Source organism: Malaclemys terrapin, chromosome 25, assembly GCF_027887155.1.
Source record: "Malaclemys terrapin pileata isolate rMalTer1 chromosome 25, rMalTer1.hap1, whole genome shotgun sequence".
Lineage (NCBI taxonomy): Eukaryota > Metazoa > Chordata > Testudines > Emydidae > Malaclemys > Malaclemys terrapin.
In genome coordinates this window covers 3,998,561-4,023,421 of record NC_071529.1, presented here as the reverse complement: position 1 = coordinate 4,023,421, position 24,861 = coordinate 3,998,561, and the positions used below count along the sequence as shown (strand labels likewise).

The 24,861-nt window shown below is 44.9% G+C and overlaps 1 protein-coding gene across 3 annotated transcripts in view; it reads right to left on the bottom strand.

The window, feature by feature from the left end:
• The window catches only part of NSF (N-ethylmaleimide sensitive factor, vesicle fusing ATPase), a 165,357-nt gene that overhangs the window by 62,470 nt on the left and 78,026 nt on the right, over positions 1-24,861 (bottom strand). For all 3 annotated transcript variants that reach the window (XM_054014424.1, XM_054014425.1, XM_054014426.1), the window contains exons 9-12: positions 19,347-19,546; positions 13,281-13,446; positions 11,972-12,046; positions 9,512-9,699 (exon numbers count right to left, since the gene is read on the bottom strand). In XM_054014424.1, coding sequence (XP_053870399.1) covers positions 9,512-9,699; positions 11,972-12,046; positions 13,281-13,446; positions 19,347-19,546 — 629 coding nt within the window. The remainder of the gene's footprint in view (positions 1-9,511; positions 9,700-11,971; positions 12,047-13,280; positions 13,447-19,346; positions 19,547-24,861) is intronic.

The following is a 24,861-nucleotide window of genomic DNA, read 5'->3' as shown; positions in this document are numbered from 1 at the left end:
GCACAGTCATCAGAAATATTAAAAATGTCCTCCATCCCTGAACACTTACATGATCCTCACACCAACTACAGACAAGCTCACGACAACTGCAGAGCGTACAGAGAAAATGATTAGATCAGGTAAAAATGCCGGAACACACATTGATTTTAGCCAGAATTGTGGATACTCAGCTCCAACATTATAGTTCCAAAAGGAAACCAGAACCTTCAAACTCCCCTTATTGAGGAACTTTGCATCTGACTCCAGCAAGTTCTTTCTACAGGGAGAGAGAAGATGGGATTGCAGCTTTCATTCTGCTTGGAATGGCAATAAGCACACAGATTTTTACACTGGTCTGACCGTGAGTGAACCTTACATAGGCCTGATTATGCTACTTAGACTTTTCACTAAGCATTGATCCTGTTATGATGAACCCAGCTGTTTGCAGAGAACTTGCTGGAGGAAGGGGTCAGAGCTGTCAAAAAGGTTTAACTGCCTTTTAAGTGTCTCTGAACAATAGGTGAACTTGTCAAAGTGAACAGGTCAGAAGACTTGACAATAGCTCAGGAAAAACATCTCTGGGAGATGAATCTGAGAAAATGATACTGGAAGATCAGGCCTTCTAAAAATACCAACTGCTTTGAGTTAGTTTCCCAGACCTGAAGAGCAGCTCTCTAAGTTCAAAAGCTTGTCTCTCTCAACAACAGAAGTTGGCCCAACAAAAGATATTACCTCACCCACCTTGTCTCTTTTACTGCTTGAATGACCATTTATACTCCCTTCTGCCTATCAATGCTTAGCTTAAGAACCTTTTGACAAAGAACATGCATACGTGCCAGACTGAAACAGACTCTGTGTCACAGGGAACCTTAGAAAGTTATAATTGAAGAGACAATTTGAAACTCTCATCAGAACAACTGGAACTTGTGCAGAGGTTTGAACAACTTAAGTAATTCAGCCCTAGGATAAGGATGACCCTGGGTCAGCTATATTCATGTGATAAAGAGTAACTAAATTTAAACACAACATGTCCAAAAAGAGATGCTTGATATTATTTGCTTTTTTGATCTAAAAAAAACTAGTCAACACCCTTACACATGTCAAGTCTCAGGGGTTAGAGTCGTACTGATGAGGGAAATGGACTAAATGATCTAATGAGTCCTTTCTATCCCAAATTTTTAATCTCTTAATGCTCTGCAGTTATAAAGCTAATTGCAGGTTCTACTACACTTCTAAAACATTCTCTACAGTTACCGATTGCAAGCTAGTTTACACTGGTTTTAAACCTCTAGGGAATTCTTCCTGGTGAGAAGCCCCCAATGAGTTTGATCCAATGAATCCTCATCAGTTTGTCCCACTAATTACTCCTCAATTCAACACCAAACATGAAGAAACCCACTGACACTCCCTCCCCACCCCCACCCACTCTCACTAAAAAAATTGACTGATACGGCTTTTTATACTCTGAAATTTCAAAGACCCACTCAGTGGGTCTTTAGCTCGTAGCTTGTTCTGACTGGATGAGGGAGCCTCTTTTCCCATTCAATACAACATCTCCAATAGAGATGCATGATTAGCTAACACAACCCAGATCTCTCCCCTGCTAATAACTAAAGGATTTGTTTAGCTTACGTGTAAAATGGCTGAGTTATCTTAAAATACAAATGGAGAATGCAAATAGGCTTTTAAACACCTTAGTTTCCTTCTAAAAAATCAGAGCCGTTTGTGTCAATGTAAAAGGCCCTCCCTTTTCATTATATTCACACCATCTTTTGGTCACTTGAGCGAAGAGTCTGTGTCTTTCAGCCTGCACCTGTATGAGCTAATAAATCTGTATTTCAACACTATCAAATATCAAATGGTGCTTTTTACATTTTGGTTAATCTCCGTACCTCCTTAAGCTGACATTTCACGGTCCTTATCACCTCTCTAGTTAAACACAGAACGACCTTCATAAATCACAAACACTGTCAGAGCAGGACATCCTCCTTCCATTCTGAAATCCTATAGGAGGAGACCATTTATAAAAAATATTATGGATGCTGCAGAGCTCTATATGCACTTAGGCAGCATTCAAGTGTGGTTCTGCTCTGAAATGATATCACCCTATGCAAAAGGAATCTGCTGATTTTAATGACTACTGTAAGTTTTTACCACTTTTTATACTTGTAAGAACAGTACAGCTGTTGGGAAGTGGGCTGGATTCCACTTCTTCTTGGGCATTATCAGAATTGTTTACTAAGTTGCTATCTCAGTTACACTTGTGCAAATCCACAGTCACCAGAACTGCACAGATGTCTCTGAGGGCCTAGCCTAGCCTCTGGAACCTTTACTACTGATGGTGCACAAAGAAGAAAGAAGCCAGCTTGTGTCTCAGATCCCACTGGAGTCTACAAATCTGACAGTTGGTGGGGATGGTGGAGGGGACAACTTTCTTCCTTGTAGACTGAAACCATTTGATTATTGAATCAGTGACACACAAATAACATGGAGCCCTCTGACAGCATTTTACAGCCATTTCTCATCTGCAAGTTCTGCTAAGTCCAGTGAGAGTTGGTGGGGTGCTCTGCAGACCCCAAGTGAGGGAAAGCTCTCATGCCATTATGCTCAATGGCATGTCAAAGAATTGGTTCATATCAGTCTTGGTTCTGGAATTTATCTCTGAGCTGTGCCCAGCCATGGGAAGGAGGCAATGCCTTATGTCACACGCTGACAAAGTGCTAATAAGATCTAAAGAGACTCCAGCCCGGGCCTCCTTCAGATGTGTGGAAATGGTTTGATACAGGCCTAACACAGGATGTCACATCTTGGCCCTGACTGCCTCTGGAAGGACACCAGTCTGTTGTGAGAGGATCCAACTGCGGTAGCTCATATGTTCCAACGCCCCACTGGCTCTGGGCAGCACTGAGGCTCTATTCCTAGCGTTAGGTCTCCAAAGCACACTCCGAGGTGCAGATCTCGTGGCTGCCCCCTTCCTTGGGATGTGGGGCTCTGCACCCAGCTGCCCAGACCTTTGATTCAGTGCCAAAGTCCTCCGAGTCCCCAGCTGCTGTGGGCATTCTGAGCTTCTTGATTAACCCTTTCAGGACAACATGGCAGGCCAGTGAAGAATTCAGGCTTAGCAAATGGATGTCTTAACCACAAACACTTTACTCTTGAAAGCCCTCAAGAATTATAGAGCTTTGAAGAAAACAATTAATACTGAACACAGTCCACCCTTTGTCTGATCTCACACCTCCTATGAGTCCTGGGTTTTGTCAGCTTCCATAGGCTAGGCAGCTCTTTGGTCCTCCTCTCTCTTTAGTCTGGGTCCCTTGTGGTTGGGGCCTGCCCCCCTTCACAGCGAGCCTTCCTCCCTTGAATATACTCAGAAGTTATTGGGCTCAGTACAGGGATAACTGGGTGAAATGTAATGACCTGTGATCATGACATGAGAGACTTCATGATTCTAAGGAAAGAAAGGGGTGAGAGCAGAAGAATAAGGACAATGGACTTCTAAAAAGCTTTAACAGACTCAGAGACGTCCCATGGGAAGAAAATCTCAGGGGAAAAGGAGTTCAGGAGAGTTGGGAGTTTCTCAAGGAGACAGTATTAAAACACGCAACTGCAAACTATCCCAATGGAAAGAAAAGATAAGAAGAATAGTAAGAGACCAATATGGTTCCATCAGGAGCTCTTTAATGACCTGAAAATCAAAAAGGAATCCTACAAAAAGTGGAAACATGAATGAACTGCTAAGGAGTACCAAAAAAAAAAAAAAAAGCGCAAGCATGTAGGGACAAAATCAGAAAGGCTAAGGCACAGAATGAATTACACCTAGCAAAGGCTATAAAGAACGACATCTTATTGCCTTTTATGTACATTGGAGCAAGAGAACAAATCATACCATACCAACCTCAATTCCTTCTTTGTCAGGGTTATTGACTTTGTGGATGGGGGGAAGCAACAGATGTGCTATATTTTAGTAAGACTTTTGATACACTCCCTCATGACATTCTCATAAGCAGACTACGGAAATGTGATCTAGATAAAATTACTATGAGGTGGGTGCACAACTGGTTGAAAGACCATACTCAAAAAGTAGTTATCAATGGTTTGCTGTCAAACTGGGAGGACAATATCTAGTGGAGTCCCACACGAGCCAGTTCTGGTTACAGTACAATTCAATATTTGAACTAATTACTTAGATAATGAATTGGAGAGTATGCTCATGAAATTTGCAGATGACAGCAAGCTGGGAGGGGTGGCAATCACTTTGGAGGACAGGATTAGAATTCAAATTGACCTGGACAAATTGAAGAACAGTTCTGAAATCAACAAGATGGAATTTAATAAAGGTAAGTGCAAAGTACTTCACTTAGGTAGGAAAAATCAAATGCCCTATTACAAAATGGGAAATAACTGCCTAGGTGATAGTACTGCTGAAAAAGAAAGGGGTTATAGTGGATCACAAATTGAATGCGAGTCAACAATGTCATGCAGTTGCAAAAAAGGCTAATATCACACTGGAGTGTATTAACAGGAGTGTCGTACGTAAGAGACAGAAGGTTTTTGTCCCGCTCTACTCAGCACTAGGGAGGCCTCAACTGCAGTACTGTGTCCAGTTCTGGGTGCCACACTTTAGGAAAGATGTGGACATAATGGAGAGAGTCCAGAGGAGAGCAACAAAAATTATTAAAGGTTCAGAAAACCTGACCTATGAAAAAAGATTAAAAAAACTGGGCATGTTAATTTAGGGAAAAGAAGACAGAGGGGACTTGATAACAGTGTCAAGGGCTGTTACAACGTGGATGGGGATCAACTGTTCTCCATATCCACAAAAAGTAGGACACAACGTAATGGGTTTAATCTGCAGCAAGGGGGATTTAGGTTACATATTAGGAAAAACTTTCTAACTATAAGGGTAGTTAAGTTCTAGAATACGCTTCTAAGAGAAGTTGTGGACTCCCTGTCATTGGAGGTTTTTAAGAACATGTTAGACAAACACATGTCAGGGATTTAGGTTTACTTGGTCCTGCCACAGTGCAGGGGGCTGGATGTGATAATTTCTCAAGGTCCCTTCCAACCCTACATTTCTGTGATTCTATGCAGGTCAGACTACATGATCTAATGGTCACTTCTAGTCTTAAACCCTATGAATCTCTGGCCCTTTGGCCATGTGTCCTGGCTGAGGAACTCCAGCCCCTTCCCTTCGCCAGACTTCTCTGTACCAAGTCCACTGTTCTTGAGGACAGGTCCGTAGCCGATGGCCCTAAATTGCTCCAACTTAGCTTTTTAGACTAGGTGTCAAGCTCCGACTTACTACAAAATAGATGCTTTAGTCCACAGTGGAGGCTGCAATGTAACATAAAGCTCAGACTCCAAAGTGGAGCTCCTGAAACAACGTGGCAAAACAAAACAGAGTTCATAGTTAGACAAAAACACGTCCCTAATCTGTCATAAGAGAGACAGAGTTGATGGCTGGAACTTCTTCCTTAACATCCTTCCTATTGCCTAGGAGCTGCTGCTCAAATGGAATGTAAAGTGTGCCCTGTTTGGAGACGCCATACTGGTCTCAGTGTGCTTCTTCTCCAGGAAGGAGGGTGGGAAGAGGGCGAGTATCTAAGCAATTGTCACTTAGGCTGCTCCATAAGCTGATCAGCAGGGGGCACTCAGTGTTCCCAGCCATCCAAACTCAACCAATTCATAAAGAATAAAGAATTCATAGAGCAGGTCCTCAAGTAATCCATTTGGAAGCACTTGGAGGAGAGGAAGATGATCAGGAACAGTCAACATGGATTCACCAAGGGCAAGTCATGCCTGAACCCGATTGCCTTCTATGATGAGATAACTGGCACTGTGGATACGGGGAAAGCGGTGGATGTGATATATTTTGACATTAGCAAAGCTTTTGATATGGTCTCCCACAGTATTCTTGCCAGCAAGTTAAAAAAGTATGGATTGGATGAATGGACTGTAAGGTGGATAGAAAGCTGGCTAAATTCTCGGGCTCAACGGGTAGTGATCAATGGCTTGATGTCTAGTTGGCAGCCGGTATCAAGCGGAGTGCCCCAGGAGTCAGTCCTGGGGCCAGTTTTGTTCAACATCTTTAATAATGATCTGGATGATGGGATTGATTGCATCCTCAGCAAGTTTGCAGATGACACTAAGCTGGGGGGAGAGTTAGATATGATGGAGGGTAGGGATAGGGTTCAGAGTGACCTAGACAAATTGGAGGATTGAGCCAAAAGAAATCTGATGAGGTTCAACAAGGACAAGTGCAGAGTTCTGCACTTAGGAAGGAAGAATCCCATGCACTGCTACAGACTGGGGACCAACTGGCTAAGCAGCAGTTCTGCAGAAAAGGACCTGGGGATTACAATGGACAAGAAGCTAGATATGAGTCAACAGTGTGCTCTTGTTGCCAAGAAAGCCAACGGCATATTGGGCTGTATTAGTAGGAGCACTGCCAGCAGATCGAGGGAAGTGATTATTCCCCTCTATTTGGCATTGGTGAGGCCACACCTGGAGTACTGCGTCCAGTTTTGGTCCCCCCACTACAGAAGGGATGTGGACAAATTGGAGAAAGTCCAGCGGAGGGCAATGAAAATGATTAGGGGGCTGGGACACGACTTATGAGGCGAGGCTGAGGGAACTGGGCATATTTAGTCTGCAGAAGAGAAGAGTGAGGGGGGGGATTTGATAACAGCCCTCAACTACCTGAAGGGGGGTTCCAAAGAGGATGGAGCTCAGAAGTTCTCAGTGGTGGCAGATGACAGAACAAGAAGCAATGGTCTCAAGTTGCAGTGGGGGAGGTCTAGGTTGGATATTAGGAAAAACTTTTTCACTAGGAGGGTGGTGAAGCACTGGAATGCGTTACCTAGGGAGATGGTGGTATCTCCTTCCTTGGAGGTTTTTAAGGTCAGGCTTGACAGAGCCCTGGCTGGGATGATTTAGTTGGGGTTGGTCCTGCTTTGAGCAGGGGGTTGGACTAGATACCTCCTGAGGTCCCTCCCAACCCTGATCTTCTATGATTCTACCTCTTTTGGGATGCCCAATACTGGCAGCCATGAGGACCTCTTCATGGTGATGGCAGAGGCACTGACCTCCTAACCATCTTGGCTGCTCCAGCATGCATCTCTAATACTCTAGGACACATCCATGGCTGCTTGCAATACTGCTCTAGCCACCATCTGGTCCTCTTTTACAATCTCTTTCAGTTCCTCCCTCTTCTCTTATGCTTTTTTGGACAGAAAGGGAGTGACTTTGTCCTGGTGAGAAAGTAATATTCCACAAACAATGCATGGTAGTTTACAATGCAGAACTGCAACAAGGTGAAGGAATGTGCCTTGCACCCAGAGGTACAGTTTTCAGGATCGGTCCTTTTCTTTATGGGCATCCTAGAATTGGGTGTGTATAAAAGTGTTAAAAGCCCTTTGGAGGCATCTGGTTCCTCTATTACACTCATTTAGATGTGGGGACAGAGTGGTTGGTATCCTCCACTGTCCCTTTGCCAGCTCAAGTCTGCCCCCATTGATTGATTAGGAGAGAGATTCTGACTGAGGCTGTAGAGCTCAATCGAAAAACTTGTTGACCTTTTCTTGGATTACTGTGATTTCAATGTCCAGGGTTTCTGTGATCTGAGACAGGAAGTCTTGGAAAGCCCTGCAGTCATTGATTGCTGGTGCTGATGCCAGTGCCACTATCTCCCTAGAAGATGATGATCATTCCTTAGGTGGACACAGAGGTTGCCGCTTCTCTTTTGTTGTCACCTGTTGCTGGAGGCCAACATCTGGCTCTGAGTGGGTGGTCTAGCTAAGGATGCCTCTGGGGAGCAGGATCTCTTCCTCGATGTGTGGGAGAGGGATCTGCTCCAGGCTATATGAAATGATGGCTCCCAATACAGCCAATATAGCCAAGGCCGCATGCTGTAAGGTTACTTGCCAGGTTAAGATTGTGCCAGCCCAGTGCTACTCACGTCTTGCTTGGGATAGGGCACAGAACACGTGGCCTCCAGAAAGTCCCTTGTGGCTGTTCTCAGAAGGTCAGGGAGAGGGATTCCTACGCAATGCTGGTGAAAGCAAGTAGGCTGGTGAGGGTGATAAGTAGTACGCGCTTCCTCAAACAGCTGGGTCATAGGATGAAGTGGCACTGGTGCCAGCTGCTGCTTCAGTGCACAGGATCTCTCTAGTTCTTTCGCTGGGATGTAACTCAGACCCTTGATGGGCTTGGCCACTAGTACCACTGCTGTAGTCAGAACCGAATCAGTCACCTGGCTTCTTTCCTGCACACCATACCTGCAAATATGCTTGTCTCTTCAGACATGGGATCTTCAGAGAATTTGGAAGCTTTGCCTCAGCAGAGTGAGGTTTAGAGTCCTCCTTTTGGGGAGGTGGGATGCTTGGAGCTGTGCTGAGTAGCCAGTGCCAAAGCAGTCTGTGTCAGAGATGTCCGCAGCTTCTTCAATGTTGCATTCCCTCAAGATCCAGGAGTATCGTGTCTGATTGAGGAAGCACTGACTCATTTCTTCTTTGGCTCTGGTCTGCCCATTAGTGTTTATTCTGGGTCAGAAGTGATCCGCATGGAGGGCTCTAGCAGATGTAGCTTACAGCCGTGGACTTGCAAGTCCTCATAAAGAAAGACCAGCATGCACAGCACTGGCAAGCAGAGCACATGTCCAGAATATGGCTCTATCCCAAGTAGAACAGGCATCGAAACGACGTCTGTCTGTGAGGGGGATTAGGCAATCACAGGGGTCAAGGTTTAATCCCTGATGCCTTAGAGTCTGCCCTAAGGTATGGGAATTGGCAAATAGTGCCTCACCATGCTGTGCCCTGGGGGGGGCTGCCAAGAAATGTTTTTGGGGTGTGTTTTTAACAACCAATTTAAACCAGTGGAGAAGATGAAGTTTTTCACCAAAATTATGAAAAACACATTTTTAAAGCTCTGAAGAAAGTAACAGGTCACATACTCACTAGGTTCTCCTTGCTGCTGGGGCGGTAAGACAGAACCAATAGGGGGTCACGACCCCTCCCCGCCCCTTATTGCCCTCACATGGGGCACAAGAAGATACTGGGCATGTGCACGGCTGTGAAGAACACCGCTATTCAAAAGACTGAACTCATGCCCATGAGGCACATGGGCATCTACTAGGGGATCCACCCTGATACACACTGAAGAACTTCCACAGGTCCCAAAGATTATTCAAACACACACAACACCCTGCCTCCAAACCACTGTAATTGGTTAACCGCTTTCCTTTCAATCTTTTTATGAATCTATTGATGCACCTGATTCATCACTACGCCAGTTCTCTTGCATGTTCATTCAGGGCCGCATGGTCGGCATTTAGGGGACACATGGAGGAGATGGACATATTTTGTCCACATGAAAAACAATTACATGTTCATAGCTTGGAATCCAGGTGAGATCCCAACTCCTGAGGTATGTAGAGGCTCCATTATACACCCAGAACAAAAAACATCATACAAGTGAACCAATTTCACAGCCATTCCTTTTGTCTATTTCCTGGGTGGGGGAAACCATGACTGACCTTTATGTGTCTGTTCATAGCAGTAGACTGTGCTGCTCGCACCAGACCCTCTAATTCAGCACCACTGAAGTTTTTGGTCTCCACAGACAATTCTTTAATATCTACATCTTCAGACAACAGCTCGTGTTCCCGCATCCTGGCTGTGTGGATATGAAGAATCTGAAGTCGGCCCTTCTCATCTGGTAAACCTGAGAATTGTAAACAGAAAGTGTCAGTCCTTGTCCTCTGCTGTCTCAAAGCAGCAACTTCAGAACAACAGTGTTACTGGCAGCCTCTCCTTACAGCTCCAGCATACAGGTGATTGCTCCATGAGCAGCCTCCATTCATGTACGTAGAAGAATACTTTACAATGACTTATCAGAGAACCTCAAAAAACATTAATGACATCTCAGCCCCCCTGTGATTAGGGCTTGTGGACATGACCACTTAGTTTGCGGCAAGCGAGGGTGTGAATGTACCCCACACTAGATACCCATGCGCACCCTGCTGCCGTGCACTAAAAGTTCCCTAGTTAATTTACTGCCATTTCAAAGTGTGGTAGATCAAAGCGCATTACAGAATTCTTCTTGTGCAGCAGCAAAGTCCACACAGACACTTAGTGAGCGGCAAGCTAGTGCAGGGGAGAGTCACATCCCAGCTTGCTGCAAACTAAGTCTAACAAGCCTTTAGTTAGAATTATCCCCCATTTACAGATGGAGAAAATGACACACACAAGGTTTAAGTGACTTGGCCATGCAGCAAGGCACTGGCAGAGAAGGAACTCCTGTATTCAATTCCTGAATCCCAGCTGCCACGTGTCACACATGCAGGCAGGCCGGCCTCATGCATTCCTGCAGCCCAGAGTGAAAGTCATGCATTTGGCGGGGCTATGGGCAAGCAGGGGAGTTTGGACTATAATTAAGGCTGCAAGGACTGCAGCAGCAGTTTGGGTGTGGGAGGGGGCTCAGGCTGTGTCAGGGGGCTGGGGTGCAGGGCGGCGCTTACCTTATGGGAAGGGCTCCCCAGAAGCAGCCGGCATGTCCCTGCAGCTCCAAGATGGAGGGGGCTCTGTGTGCTGCCCCTATATGCAGGTCCCAGCCCCGCAGCTCCCATTGGCTGTGGTTCCCAGCCAATAGATGCTACAGAGCTGGAGCTCGTGGCGGGGCAGCATGCGGAGCCCCCTGGCCTGCCCTCCCCCTAGGAGCTGCAGGGACATGCCAGCTGCTTCCAGGGAGCTGCGCGGAGCTGGGTAGGGAGCCTGCCAGTTCCTCTAACGGCCCCTGCCACAAACACCTGCAGGGGTCCCAAGCCGCGTACCGCCGCCAAGCCCCCCCAGCACCAGCAGGGGTCCCAGGCAGTGTCCCCTCTAATTTTTTCACCCATGTGCAGAATGAATTTTGTTATGGGCACCAATATAGAGGTGATGTGTGACACATCACCTTCATATTGGTGCACATTCATGTGGTGGGGGTGGGGCCAAGGGGTTCGGAGTGTGGGAGGGGGATGAGGGCTGGGGCAGAGGGTTGGGGGTGCAGGTTCTGTGGTAGGCCAGGGATGAGAGGTTTGGGGGTGCAGGCTGTCCCAGGACTACGGCGGGAAGAGAGGACTCCCACCAGATCTCTCCCCCCATAGCAGGTCTGGGCCAGGACTGGGTTGGGGCCGGGGCACCACTCCCACAGCCACAGCCGGTCCGGCCAGGCTGGGTTGGGGCTGGGGGAGGGGCACCTCTCTCCCGGCTGCAGCAGGTCCGGGCCGGGCGAGAGGCATCTCTCCCCACTGCAACCCTGAGTGCCTGCGCTGCACTTAATAGGCGGCTGTGCGGCCGTGCAGCTTAGAGGGAACTTAGGTTCCGGGCCATGTGCCGCCCCGCCAGCACCCGCGGCCCAAGTTTTAGTCAGGGGTATATAGTACAAGTCATGGACAGGTCACGGGCCGTGAATTTTTGTTCATTGCCCGTGATCTGTCCATGACTTTTACTAAAAATACCCGAGACTAAAACAAAGCCTTAGCTATAATTCATCCTGGTGGCTACAGTGGCACCTGCTAACCAGGAAGACGGGGGGCCTCTCCACCTTCTCTCTGGCTGTTCTCTACCATTTGTTAAGGTTCCTGCCTGCCTATACCTGCTCCCAAGGGAATCTGTTGTCAATCCAATGCCTTTCACCAGCACTAAAACGACACTTTTGAAAAGCAATATCTATGATTGTATGTAAATATACAAGCTAATTACATAATTTACATGTTTCAGAGTGGCAGCCCTGTTAGTCTGTATCAGCAAAAAGAACAGGAGTACTTGTGGCACCTTAGAAACTAACAAATTTATTTGGGTATAAGCTTTCATGGGCTAAAACCCACTTCATCGGTCTCTATGGTGCCACAAGTACTCCTCGTTCTTTTTGATAATTTACATAAAATGTCCTGCATGGAGCTGCACCAAACTTTGCAGTTATGCACTGTAGCGATAGGCTATTGCCCGCTTACCAATCTCCATTTTCACCTCCAATCTGCCAGGTCGCAACAGGGCCTCATCAATCAGGTCTGGTCTGTTGGTCATTCCTAAGAACAAAGGTGAAGCCAAACGAAGCATTAGCTGAGACTAAGTTTCTAACTATCACCTGAATGTTCAATACAGCCTTATAAAGTCAAGGAGAAGATTTTGAGAGAGAAAATAAAGAGGACTACTAAAAAAAGCCGCAGCACTTTTGGAGGTCTGTGTAATGTCATGTGGGTTGTCAGCAGCCAGGATTGAACCTAGCACCTCTGGAGCTAAACACGAGTTCCAATTCCTGAATTACAAGACCCAGCTCAGTTAGCCAAGGCTGTAGCAGACTCACCAATCTCTGTTTGCCAGGTACCACTGGAGGGGGACAGACCACCACACTGACTGGGTTACCCATGCTCCCCCACAAGACTGAACACGGGAACCCACAAGGCTCTCTGATATCTTGGATCACCCCAAATGGAGGCCTTTAAGAGCAAGGAAAACTAAAGCAAGCTGACATAACTGAAGAATTACTAGAGAACCGATTAAAGGGATATTCAAAAGTGCCACAACACTAGTGCTGACGGCTTAGTTGGCAGAGGCGCTATGGTATGAACAGGCACTTCAGACTTAATGCCCCTATCACTCTTGGTCTCTCCGAGCGTACGAGGGTTGAGGCACGCTGGTGGAGAAAGGCAGGGAAGCTCCCAGTGCCCCCGTCTGGCCTGTACCTGTCCTGAGGATAGAGAGCTTTGTCAGGACTAAACTCCTGACCGCCGCTGAAATCCTCAGATTTCAAATGTTGAAGCCAAATATTTCGTTCCCACTCTGCCAAGACAGCCCTACCCCAATTGTTTGTAATTTTATAGTCTGAGTCATTAAGTCTCTCCTTTTAAGCATTGGGTTCTCAATCTTTATTTCATTGCTCTTCATACTTTGAGATTCCCGTCAATACAAGTTTTTTCTTCTTGTGCATTTTATCTCAAAATACAGAAACAAAATTTCTTCCCCTTTCTTACTAAGACCAGCAATTGGAGTCTCTTACATTACACCACTGTTTTCCTTGGACAAAAAGCCGCAATTCTGGGCATAGCTCATTTGAATAAGTCCAGTTTTTGTTTCCAGAATGCCTTGCAGCAGCCCAACTGCAGTTATTTGTCATCACGGCCTTAGTGGGAGGGGATTTTGCAGCTTCTGTTAGAGCTAGCACAGTGGGAGGGGAGGTGGATAACACACATTTCCAAACCCAGGGATCCTGCCTGACCTGCCCTTTTAGAAACCGCGGCGTCATGCGTGAGGTTTTCATACCAATGACCAGGATGTTATTTAGCTGTTCCACCCCATCGATTTTAGACAGCAGCTGGTTAACGACGGTATCATGGACCCCAGTGCTGCCCATCATGCTCCCTCTCTGCTTGCAGATGGCATCAATTTCATCGAAGATTATGATGTGGAGACCACTGTTTGCCCCAAGCTATTGGAAAGAAATAATATAAGAATGCCCAAAATTATCAATGAAATTGACCAGACAAAATGGCTAATATTCTACCCTTTCTTGGCTCCTGTTGGTGAGAGAACACTGAGGCATTGGCATGTTTTTATCAGTGATCCCTACAAAATGCTGTGGCAGACATCCTGTAGGTCAAGTTCTTATCATTCCATAGCCCTGGTCTACACTAGGATTTAAAGGAGGGATAATGTTAGCTAATGTGCTACCTCATTTTAGGTCTATATGAGGTCATGTGTTAAACTGGCTGAGTTAAATTTAAGGCTCCCCCTCAGCTTTAACTTGACCAATTTGGCACATGTTAAATGCAGCATGTGCCTTGTCTACATGAGAATTTTAAAATCTGTTAGCACATGTTAACATAACTCCTTTAAGTAATAGTCTGAACAAGGTCCTGGATACCAGGAGACCTTTAAGAGGAGTAAACATTTTTGTCACAGAAAGGAAGGTTTCACCTTATAGCTTATAGTAATATCCTGCATCTTACAAAGTAGTTGCAAATGTGTGCTCCCCATCTGTATTTCATTATGGGTGTGCATGTGCTCTGCACATCTGAGACCAGAAGATTCTTGCTAGAAGATGCACCTGCTAGCAAGAATCTTCCAGTCTCAGTCGCATAAAGTGAGTGCATGAGCATCAATGCTGGAATACACTGTGGAAGCAACAAAATCAGAGACAGCTTTATTTAGGACATGCAATTGCAAGGGAAGAACACAGCACTTAAATGGCTGCACTTAAATCCTCTCTTCTTTCCCTGCTTCCACAACACACAGGGACCATCAGTCAAAGAAGAAGGGACCACTGTGATCAACAAGAATAACCTTTTGATTTAAAAATTGCCAGCGATGAAGAAACCACTATGACCCAAATGGTTAATTACCTGCACTGATAAAAATCTGTACATTACTTCTAGTCTGAATTCATCTCATTTCAACTTGCAGTCCTTGGATTTTGTTATATCAATGTCTGGTCTCTAAGGTGACTTGATTACAGTGTATAAGTACCTTCACAGGGAGAGTATACCATGTATAAAAGGACAAGTGTAACAGAAAAATTTCTGTTTCTCAGGTAGGTATTTATAGACTTTGGTCATGTCATTGCTTACCCTTCTCTTTGTTAAGATAAATAGATTAAGCTCCTTAAGACTAACATTATAAGGCAGGTTTTCGGATCCTTTCATCATTTTCGTGGTTTTGCTCTGAACCCTCTCCAATTTATCAACATCCTTTTTGAACTGTGGACAGCAGAACTGGATTCCAGCAGCGAACACAGGCACCAAATACAGAGGGAATAGAACCTCCCTATTCCTACTCAATGTTCCCATTTATGCATCCCAGGATCGCATTCACCTTTTTGGGCACAGCTCATGTTCAGCTGGTTATTTTGGGAAGTTCAATGGTCTGTGCTATCCGGGAGGCCAGTCTAGATGACCACAATGGTCCCTTCTGGACTTGGAATCTATGTGTTATCCACCAGGACCCTGCAAGATCTTTTCAGAATCACTGATTCCCAGGATAGTAGCTCCCATTCTGTAAGTAGGGTCTGTATTCTGAGTTCCTAGATGTATTCAACTTTTACATTTGGGGAATGGTGATAAGAGAAGCAGTGATGTGGGGTGGGGAGGGGGAGAATGGGAGGAAGCCCCACGTATGTGGCAGAGGGGAAAACGTGTGAGACATACAGCCTTGCGGGGGGTGGGGATTGGGCATGCAGAGCCCCAGCATGGGGTTGGGTGGAGTTACAGAGAGGGTGGCACACAGGGAACTCATGGGGCAACAGAAGGATGAAAGGAGCCCCTGGAGCGTGCAATGCACCCGGCCTACAGAAGCTCGGATGTGTGCAACACCCTATGGTAGATGAGGCTTATAAGCTGTTTGTTTCACATGACACTGTCCCCAATTACCTGTTCCTAAGCACATTTTTAAAAGAGAATATTAATTCAAACCAACTTGGCCAAACTCTAAATATACAATAAATACCTCAATCTAACCCTCAATCGCTCAAATATCCACCAGATGCCAGTGGGAGAGAATAAGGCAGCATCTTTTTTCTGCCCATATTTACACTGTCAAGCCATTTTCTCCCCTCCAAAATCCTGCTTCAAAAGACAATCTTGTGCGTCTAGCACGGAGCTGGAGACAATGTGAACAGTATGCGTGAATACGCTGTCGTGCTGGCAATCTGCCCCCAGCACAAGTCATTACAATTGTGACCTTTCTAAGACTTTTCTAATCTCATGACTTGTCATCAGGACCACCTCCTCCAGCCAGCATAAATTTTAACAGGTGTGTACCTCAAAGGAGAAAGAGCTCACAGATACCAATTTTATAGCAATAAACTGGAGAGGAAGGGACTTGCAGGGGCTCAAATTAACACTCTCCTGATACCCCTACAGCTGTAGCTGATCAGTATATTTTTAGAGGAAAATACAAATCCTTATAAACTTCAAATTCTGCCTTGCCTTCAGCAAAGGATCTTGTCAAAATCACAGAGAGGACACTTTTCCTGTAGCAGGCACAAACTACCAAGAGTCGCCTCTAACAGGTTATTTCTGCTGCATCACACATAAACAGTATTTAGACTTTTAAGCTATGGCTGGCTATTAAAAACTGCCTTCCATGGTGGCTGTACAGAAAATTTAACAGGTACAGAAAAAGTTAACTCATTCCCTTGTCCCCTGTATCCACTCCCCACCCTAATAGGGCAATTCAATTTACCAACATTAGTTTTGCATTATTGTCCTGCTTGCTAGTCAGGTTTTTTAGTGGGAAAAATTAGTGACAGATGAAGGTAACATACAATCTTGGACAAAGAATATGAGAGCCCAAACTTCGACGGTGCAGCACATTGAGGGAAAATGTGAATTTGAGGCATTTATGTCTTTATCCTGTGACTGCTGAAGTCAGTGGCAAAGCTCCCACCAACTTCAAAGGGTCTGAGAGCAAAATTTGGGACCCATTTCCTTGCTCTTGATGCTGTCTGAAGCAGATACCAGAAACAAAACAGTCATGAAAAATATGATGCAAAACCAGTACAAAAAACCCCACAAGAATACTTCCAAACGCTCCCCCATTTACCAGGAGCTGCCAATAACATCCTAACTGAGCGTGACCACAAAACTTGGGACAGAGAAGCTGCTTTTACTTGTCCAAGATGGCTATCACTACTCCAGTTTGAGTGCTATCTAACCCCAACCTACTCTAGCATCTTCTCTCACCATAGGATCCAAGTGTTGACAGCTCTTACAGATAGGGTGACCAGGTGTCTGGTTATCGACCGGAACACCCGGTCGAAAAGGGATCCTGGCGACTCTGGTTAGCACTGCTGACTGTGCCATTTACTGTCCGGTTGGCAACACCGTGCAGCAGCGCTAAGGCAGGCTCCCTGCTAGCCTCCACACCGTGCAGCTCCCAGGAAGCCGCCGGCATGTCCCCGCTCCAGCTCCTACGCACAGGGGCAGCCCCTGCCCCAAGCGCTGCCCCCGCAGCTCCCATTAGCCAGGAACTGTGGCCAATGGGAGCTGCGGGGATGGCGCCTGCAGACCGGGCAGAGCCACCTGGCCGCACCTCCACATAGAAGCAGGAAGGGGAACATGCCGCTACTTCTGGAAGCTGCTTCAGGTAAGTGCCATCTGAAGCCTGCACCCCTGACCCTCTCCTGGGCCCCAACCCCCTGCCCCAGCCCTGATCCCCCTCCCGCCCTCTGAACCCCTCAGCCCCCTGCACCCAAAAACCCTCATCCCTAGCCCCACATTAAAGCCTGCACATCCAACCAGAGCCCTTACTTCCCCTGCACCCCAATCTTCTGCCCCAGCCCAGAGCCCCCTCCCGCACCCTGAACCCCTCATTTCTGGCCCCACCCCAGAACCTGCACCCCCAGCCCAGAGCCCATACCTCCTCCCACACCCCAAACCCCTGCCTTAGCCTGGAGCCCAGTCCCATATTCTGAACCCCTTGGCTCCACCCCCAAAGCCTCCTATACCCCAGAGCCCGCACCCCGCACCCCAGCCCCCTCAGCCAGCCTGGTGAAAATAAGCAAGTGAGGGTGGGGAGAGCAAGCGATAGAGGGAAGGGGGATGGAGTGAGCGGGGGGCAGGCCTTACCTGAGCCCCAGAGAAGGGGCGGGGTAAGGGCAGGGTCTCAGAGAAGGGTGTTCGGTTTTGTGCGAGTAGAAACTTGGCAACCCTACTTACAGATTAAATCATGACTCAGCGCATAAGTGAAACTGCAGTACTTTTAGGGTACAGAGATAGCCTGGAAGGGACAGAATGGGGATAGTTTTATTGTTAATAGGGGAAACTATTGCCATTCAGATTCACAAAGTGACTCCCAGGAGTAGCAAACACCACATGCTGATCAGTGAGTCACTCTCTCAATGCACAGGGTAATAATCTTCCAATTAGTCCTAGATTCCAAGACCAGAAGGGACCATTGTGATCATCCAGTCTGACCTGCATAGCACAGACCTTAGGAAGTCTACAAATAATTCCTAAAACAGATCTTTTAGACAAACATCCAATCTTGATTTCAAAACACTCAATGATGGACAATCCAACATGACCCTTGTTAAGTTGTTCCATTGATTAATTATAATCATTTCAAAAAATTATGCCTTATTTCCACTCTGAATTTGTCTAGCTTCAACTTCCAGCCATTAGATCATGTTAAATCTTTCTCTGATAGCCTGAAGAGCCCTTTGCCATATATTTGTTCCCCATGTAGGCACTTACAGATTGTAATCAAATCATCCCTGAACCTTCTCTTTGTTAAATAGGTTGAGTTCCTTGGGTCTATCACTGTACAGCAGGTTTTCTAATCCTTTAATCATTCTCTTCTCTGAATGCTCTCCGATTTGTCAACATCCTTCTTGAATTACGGACACCAGAACTGGACACAATATTCCAGCAGCGGTCACACCAGTGCCACATAGCGAGGTAAAATAACCTCTCTACTCCTACTTGAGATTCATCTGTGTATGCATCCAAGGATCACATCATCCTTTTTGGCCACAGCTTCACACTGGGAGGTAATGCTCAGCTGAACGTCTACCATGACCCCCAAATCTTTTTCAGAATCATTGTTTCCCAGGATAGAGTCTCCCATCCTGTAAGTAAAGCCTACAGTCTTTGTTCCCATGGCAGAAATGGACATTTATATTAAAACACGTTGTGAGCTTCCACAAGCTCGCCAAGCCATCAGACTGCTCTGTATCAGTGACCTGCCCTTAATTATATATCACTCTCCCAATTTGTGTGTCACCTGCAAACTTTATCTGTGATGATTTTATGTTTTCTTCCATGTTATTAATTAAAATGCTAAATAGCCAAGAACCAATCCCAGGGGGGAGAGGAAGGGGAAGGAGGGCACTAGAAACACTCCCGTTCGATGATCATTCCCTGTTTACAACTACATTTTGAGACCTATCAGTTAGCCAATTTTTAATCCATTTCATGTGTGCCATGTTAATCTTATATCTTTGTAGTATTTTAATCAAAATGTCATGCAGTACCAAGTCAAATGCCTTATAAAAGTTCAAGTATATTACATTCACACTATTAACTTTATCAACCATACTTGTAATCTCAGCAAAAAAAAGAAATCAAGTTAGTTTAACAGGGTTTATTTTTCATAAATCCATGTTGATTGGCATTAATTATATTACCCTTCTTTAGTTCTCTATTAATCAAGTCCCTTATCAACCACTCCATTATCTTACCCGTTTACCCTTTTTAAATATTGGCACAACATTAGCTTTCTTCCAGGCTTCTGGAACTTCCCTGGTGTTCCAAGACTTATTGAAAAGTAAACCTTCAGTCATTCTTCATACATTGGCATATTGACTTTGCTACTTATTTATTTTTGCATTACCCTCCTTTGCTCCTCTTCTGCATCAGCAAAGAGCTTGCGGATGTTGGCCTCAGACTCTCCTACATATTTGTTAAGGATTTCTGGACCGTTGACCACCTTTGGTTCTCTGGCATTCAGCATCTTGCCTATCTGTCTAGCCATCAGTGTTTTACCACAGCCTGGCGGTCCATATAGCAGGATGCCTTTCACATGCTTGCAGCCTAGAAAAAAAGGAAGCATAAGAAGCAGGGTAACTGAAAGATATACAAAAGTAACTGTTAATGGGAAATGGAAGTTTTTGTGTGAGCATAACCCTGAGCCGATCGAGGCCGTTGCATTTACCTATGCAGTTTGAATAGGAGCAGGGAGAAGAGAAAATGTGTTGCTAAAAGTGGCTCCTGTACCTGACACACTGGGCCTTTCCTTGTTCTGATTCTGGAAACTCTTAATAGATTAATATATTTTTAAGGTCAGTAGGGACCATTAAATCCTCTAGCCTGACTTCCTGCATAACACAGGCCAGAGAATTTCACACAGTGATTCCTGCATCAAGCCCAGAACTTTTGGTTGAGTTACTGTTTTTTTTTTTTTTTTTTTTTTTTCCTTCTTCTTGATTTAAAGACTTCAGCTGATGGAGAATCCAACACGTCCCAGGGGAAGTTGATCTAGTGGTTACTGTCTTAATTTTTAGTTTGAATTTGTCCACCTTTAGATTTCAGCCTTTGTGTGCTAGATTAAAAAGCCTTCTACTTTCCTTCTCCCCAGGTACGTATTTCAAGTCACCATTTAATCTTCTTTTGGATGAATTACAGTGAGCTTCTTAAAATGTCTCTAACCGTGAGGCATGTTGCTCAAATGAGTCCAGTTTACCATGTGATCCTGATTGCTCGTACAACTGACTGATCATTTACCAGTCATAGAATATATATCATAGAATATCAGGGCTGGAAGGGACATCTAGTCCAACCCCCTGCTCAAAGCAGGACCAATCCCCCAGTTTGTGTCATCTGTAAACTTTACTAGCAATGATTAGATATTTTCACACTATGCATAATTAGACTGTGGAACACATTGCCACAAGATATCACTCAGGCCAAGAACTTGGTAAGATTCAAAAGAGGGCTTGGACATTTCTATGGATACCAACACTATCCAGTGTTATAGCTAACTGTAATTTCTGGAAGGAATATAAAACTAATGCTTCAGAACTCAAGCCCTCTATTAGGTGTTAGGTTTAGGCAGATTATCCTACATCTACATACTACAGAGTTTCTTGCACCTTCCTCAGAAGCATCTGGTGAAGGCCACATTCTGAGTCAAGGCACTAGATGGCCCACAGGTCTGATCCAGTCTGACTATTCCTATGTTCTTTCACATCACTGATAAAGATATTTAACAGCATTGGGCCAAGAGCACATCCATGCAGGATCCCAGTAGAAACAGCACTGGATCTATCTAATTTGACTGCCTACATACCACAGGCCACAGAATTTCACTCAGTGACTCCTGCATCAAGCCCAGAACTTATGCTGAGCCTAGAATACAGAGTTTAGAAAGCCAACCACTCCACATTTGAAGATAGTTGGTTCAAACCTAGCTAATGACCCATATGAGAGAAAAAGATGTATGCAATAAGCTACTATGATGATCGGTGGCAGTATAAATCCTAAGACAAGTAAATAAAGATAGGCCATCTGGTCAAAATAAAACTATAAACTTTTATATACAAATATGGAAAGTTTAAAACTAAAAATAGATGTGCCTTGCAATGGAAGACCATGATATCATATCCATTATGGAAAGATGGCGGAATTAAAAAAAATATCTATGGGATACTGTAATACCTGGCTGTAGACTAGACTGAAGCAGTTGGGGATGAATGTTGGATTGAAAAAGATTCTACAGAACAGTGAGATAAACATTCTGAGTGTTGGGACCCACCCAGCTAAATCAGGACAGATACAAATACCAAGTTGCAAAAATATTCATAGGGCTATACATACCGCCTCGAAACAAAGAAAAGGAAATTGACTGCAAAATGTCAAGAGAGATCAGATAGGCAGCATTGTCTAAAAAAATGATGATAATGGAGTTCAACTACCCCCCAGATAAACTGGCCAAATGGGACAAAGGGGGGAGGGATAGCTCAGTGGTTTGAGCATTGCCCTGCTAAACCCAGGGTTGTGAGTTCAATCCTTGAGGGGGCCATTTAGGGAACTGGGGTAAAAATCTCTCTGGGGATTGGTCCTGCTTTGAGCAAAGGGTTGGACTAGATGACCTCCTGAGATCCCTTCCAACCCTGATATTCTATGAAAGCTGACAGAAGCAACAGTGTGAAATTTTAAATGATTGCTTAGAACAGCTAGTTCTAGAGCACACAAGGGAAGAGGCTTAAACAACACACACAAGTTAATTCAAGAATTAACTGGAGCTGAACCACTAAATAAGAGCAACCACAATAGAATCAGGTTCAGCATATGCAGGGATGTCTTAAGGCAGGGGCAAACAGGCCACATGCCCAGGGCCCCCACAGAAAGGAGACCACAGCAGTGATGTGTGAAAAAATATTTTATCCGGGCTCTAATGAATACTGAGTCCGAAGTGCTTCAGGAAATTGAATTTGCAGATGTCATTTATGACATTGCTGCTCGCAAATCTAGAAAGTGATGCTTTTAAACCAGCAAAATATATATACATTTTCTTCTATTATCCCTATGTTGTGTTTTGGTTCACAATAAAATTTTAAAGGCAATAATTACTATTTATTTTCTACTGTAATATAATACGGGCGCCAAATTTGCAGGGCCCTGCGAAGTCATTAAGATGGCCCTGCCTAGGGAGATTCGATGTGCCATAAACTGATCGACCCTGAACATTAAAGGAAGATTTCATTACATTAGGCGGCTTCTCAAAAAGGCCCTAAAGGAAGAAGTAAAATCCTTAGAAGTACCATGGCTGCAACTTATGAAAACACGAACAATCTTAGCAGCACAGATATAGCTGAATAAAATTGGTACCAGACAGGCAAGAAAAAAACCAAAGTAGCTTATACAGCAAGAAAGTTATTTGTTTAAGTCCAAAAGAGATCTTTCAAAGTGAGGAATTTTAACCCTAACAACACAACTGAGTGTCTTTTTGTCATCCAAGAAAGCTGAACTACTACAGGATCAATAGGAAGAATTAACCAATCCCCACTATGAACACAACACAGGACACACTATTATTGAATACATACAAACACATTTAATGCAACATTTATGGATATGATTTTACATGCACAAGCAAGTCCCAAGGCTTCCCACAGTAATCCTAAACCAGCACTCCAACAAAGATGCAGGAGTTTAGGGGCTCAGATGGCATGGTGATGCATTCAGTGTCAAAACACAAAAATCTTAGCTAGCTATTCCAGTCACTGTTATTGAAAATTAAACCTACAGCAGCTCCATCATACGCAGCACTGTGAAAAACTACACATGTACTGCAAGAGCCCTAATTTTCAGCTGATGATGACAAATGGGGGAGCAAAGATAAAGGCTCACACAAATGGATTTAAAACAGGAGAATGCAACTTTATTAACTGTAATATTAAAGACAGGCACTGACACTCTCCAAACTACCAGGCATTAAGTAGCTCCAGCAAAGGGTTAAATGGCCTCACACCATAAAACCAAGGAATGAAGGAGCTTTCCTTGGCTAAACCCCTGCCATTCAATTTGTGATTTAGTCCACTACTAAATTTCACTACCCTCCCCATATGCAGGAGGATGGGGCACAAACAATCGGGAGCTCAGAATGGGCAGACTTAAGACGGCCTCCCACCTCACAGGCTAACAGAATCCCTTACAGCCCCTCACCCATATTTGGACACCAGCTGCACTGGACATGTATTGCTCCCCACACCTTCCCTACCCTTCTCTAGCCTGAAAACAGTGCTCCTGTCTCATCCTTATTATCCCCATCCACCGGGTCTCCAAGACCCTCAGGATAGGTCTACACAGCAGATAGACTCCCACGGCTGGCCCATGTCAGCCAACTCTGGCTCGAGCTGCAGGGCTGTTTCATTGCGGTGTAGACTTCCGAGCTTGGGCGGGAGCCTAAGCTATGAGAGCCTCTCACTTCTAAGGGTCCTAGAGCCAGGAAGTCTACACCGCAATGAAACAGCCCTGCAAGCCTGACTCAACTGCCAAGGCACCCGGCACTGGCCCTAGTTGCTGTGTAGACATACACTCAAAGGAAAGAGGAAAAAACCCACCGGACACCTTGCCAACCTTGCCCGGCAGAAGAAAGTTCTTTCTGGACCCCATAAGACAATTGGGTTAGACTGACAGCAAGCGTGGAATCCCAGCTATGACACCCCCACCACCTATTGACAGGGAAGCTTTCAGCAGCAAGAATGGCTGCTGTGAGCTTGGGAATGCTTGAATACATGGATTCACTGGAGCCAGCTCCACTCCATGCACCCAATCCCCCACTTACTCATGATCCCATACAAACATTCTGGGCAGGGGGAGAGTAAATGGGGGTAGAGGGGGTCGACTGATGCTGGAAATCTAACCTTGATGAATGAACTAAGCTAATTTGCTTTGTATTCCCAGTGGAAAATTGGGAGGCCAGAACTACTTGGGAAAATTGGTACTGATATATTTGAACATGTTTCAGAACTATGTTGGAGTCCCAGTAGATTAGATCAGTCTAAAAACATATTTAGAAACCTTTGAGTGTTTAATTGTTCTGTGGAGAAAAAGCCATTAGTCACTGGAACCAGTTCAGTGCCAGATATAGTTAACTACATAGATCATGTTTATTTTCAGAGATTAGTTTCCTTTTATCCGTGTTGACTTTCTGCTTTATTGTTAGATTATTTTTTCTAGTGTAAACCCCATATTAAAACTCTTGCAGCATTTAACATACTGGTTAATAGAGAAGTACGGTGGTCATCTTTTTAAGGTGCCAAATTGGCGCACACAGGATCTGAGTTCAATTTCTAGTGCTGCCACAAACTGAACAATCTTGGGCAAGTTATGTTAATTTCAATTTGAATAAATGTGCATTGCAAGGCATTGTCCTTGATCTGTGTTCGTTTGTTTCCCCACTGTGTTTTTCTTGCTGCTGTCTTATGTTTTCATGTTGTGCCTGTATAACAGGGTGAATAAAAAATTCTGCAGCTTCAAAAGAGAAGAATACCAAAACGAAGAGAATCCAGCCCTCTCAAGCAACCTCAGAAAACTACAGTTCAATTTTGTTACACATAGCAACAAAAAATTTCTGGACTGAGAAAACAATGAAATTGTTTTGCCACAACAAAGATGTTATCAAGAAAGCTGGGTTCAGAAAAAAAAAAAAAAACTGGTAGCAAAGACCATTTTACACAGGAACCAGCAAGGCAATGATAAATTACAAGTGATTCCTGTCCAATTAGTGTCAGGAGAGGAACTGTTAGTACATTTGTGGGAGAATATGATCTCCTGTGTAGCCAAGAAGTATGAGTCAGGATTTGGATGATGAATGATGCTTCGAAGGGGAATCCCAAGCACAC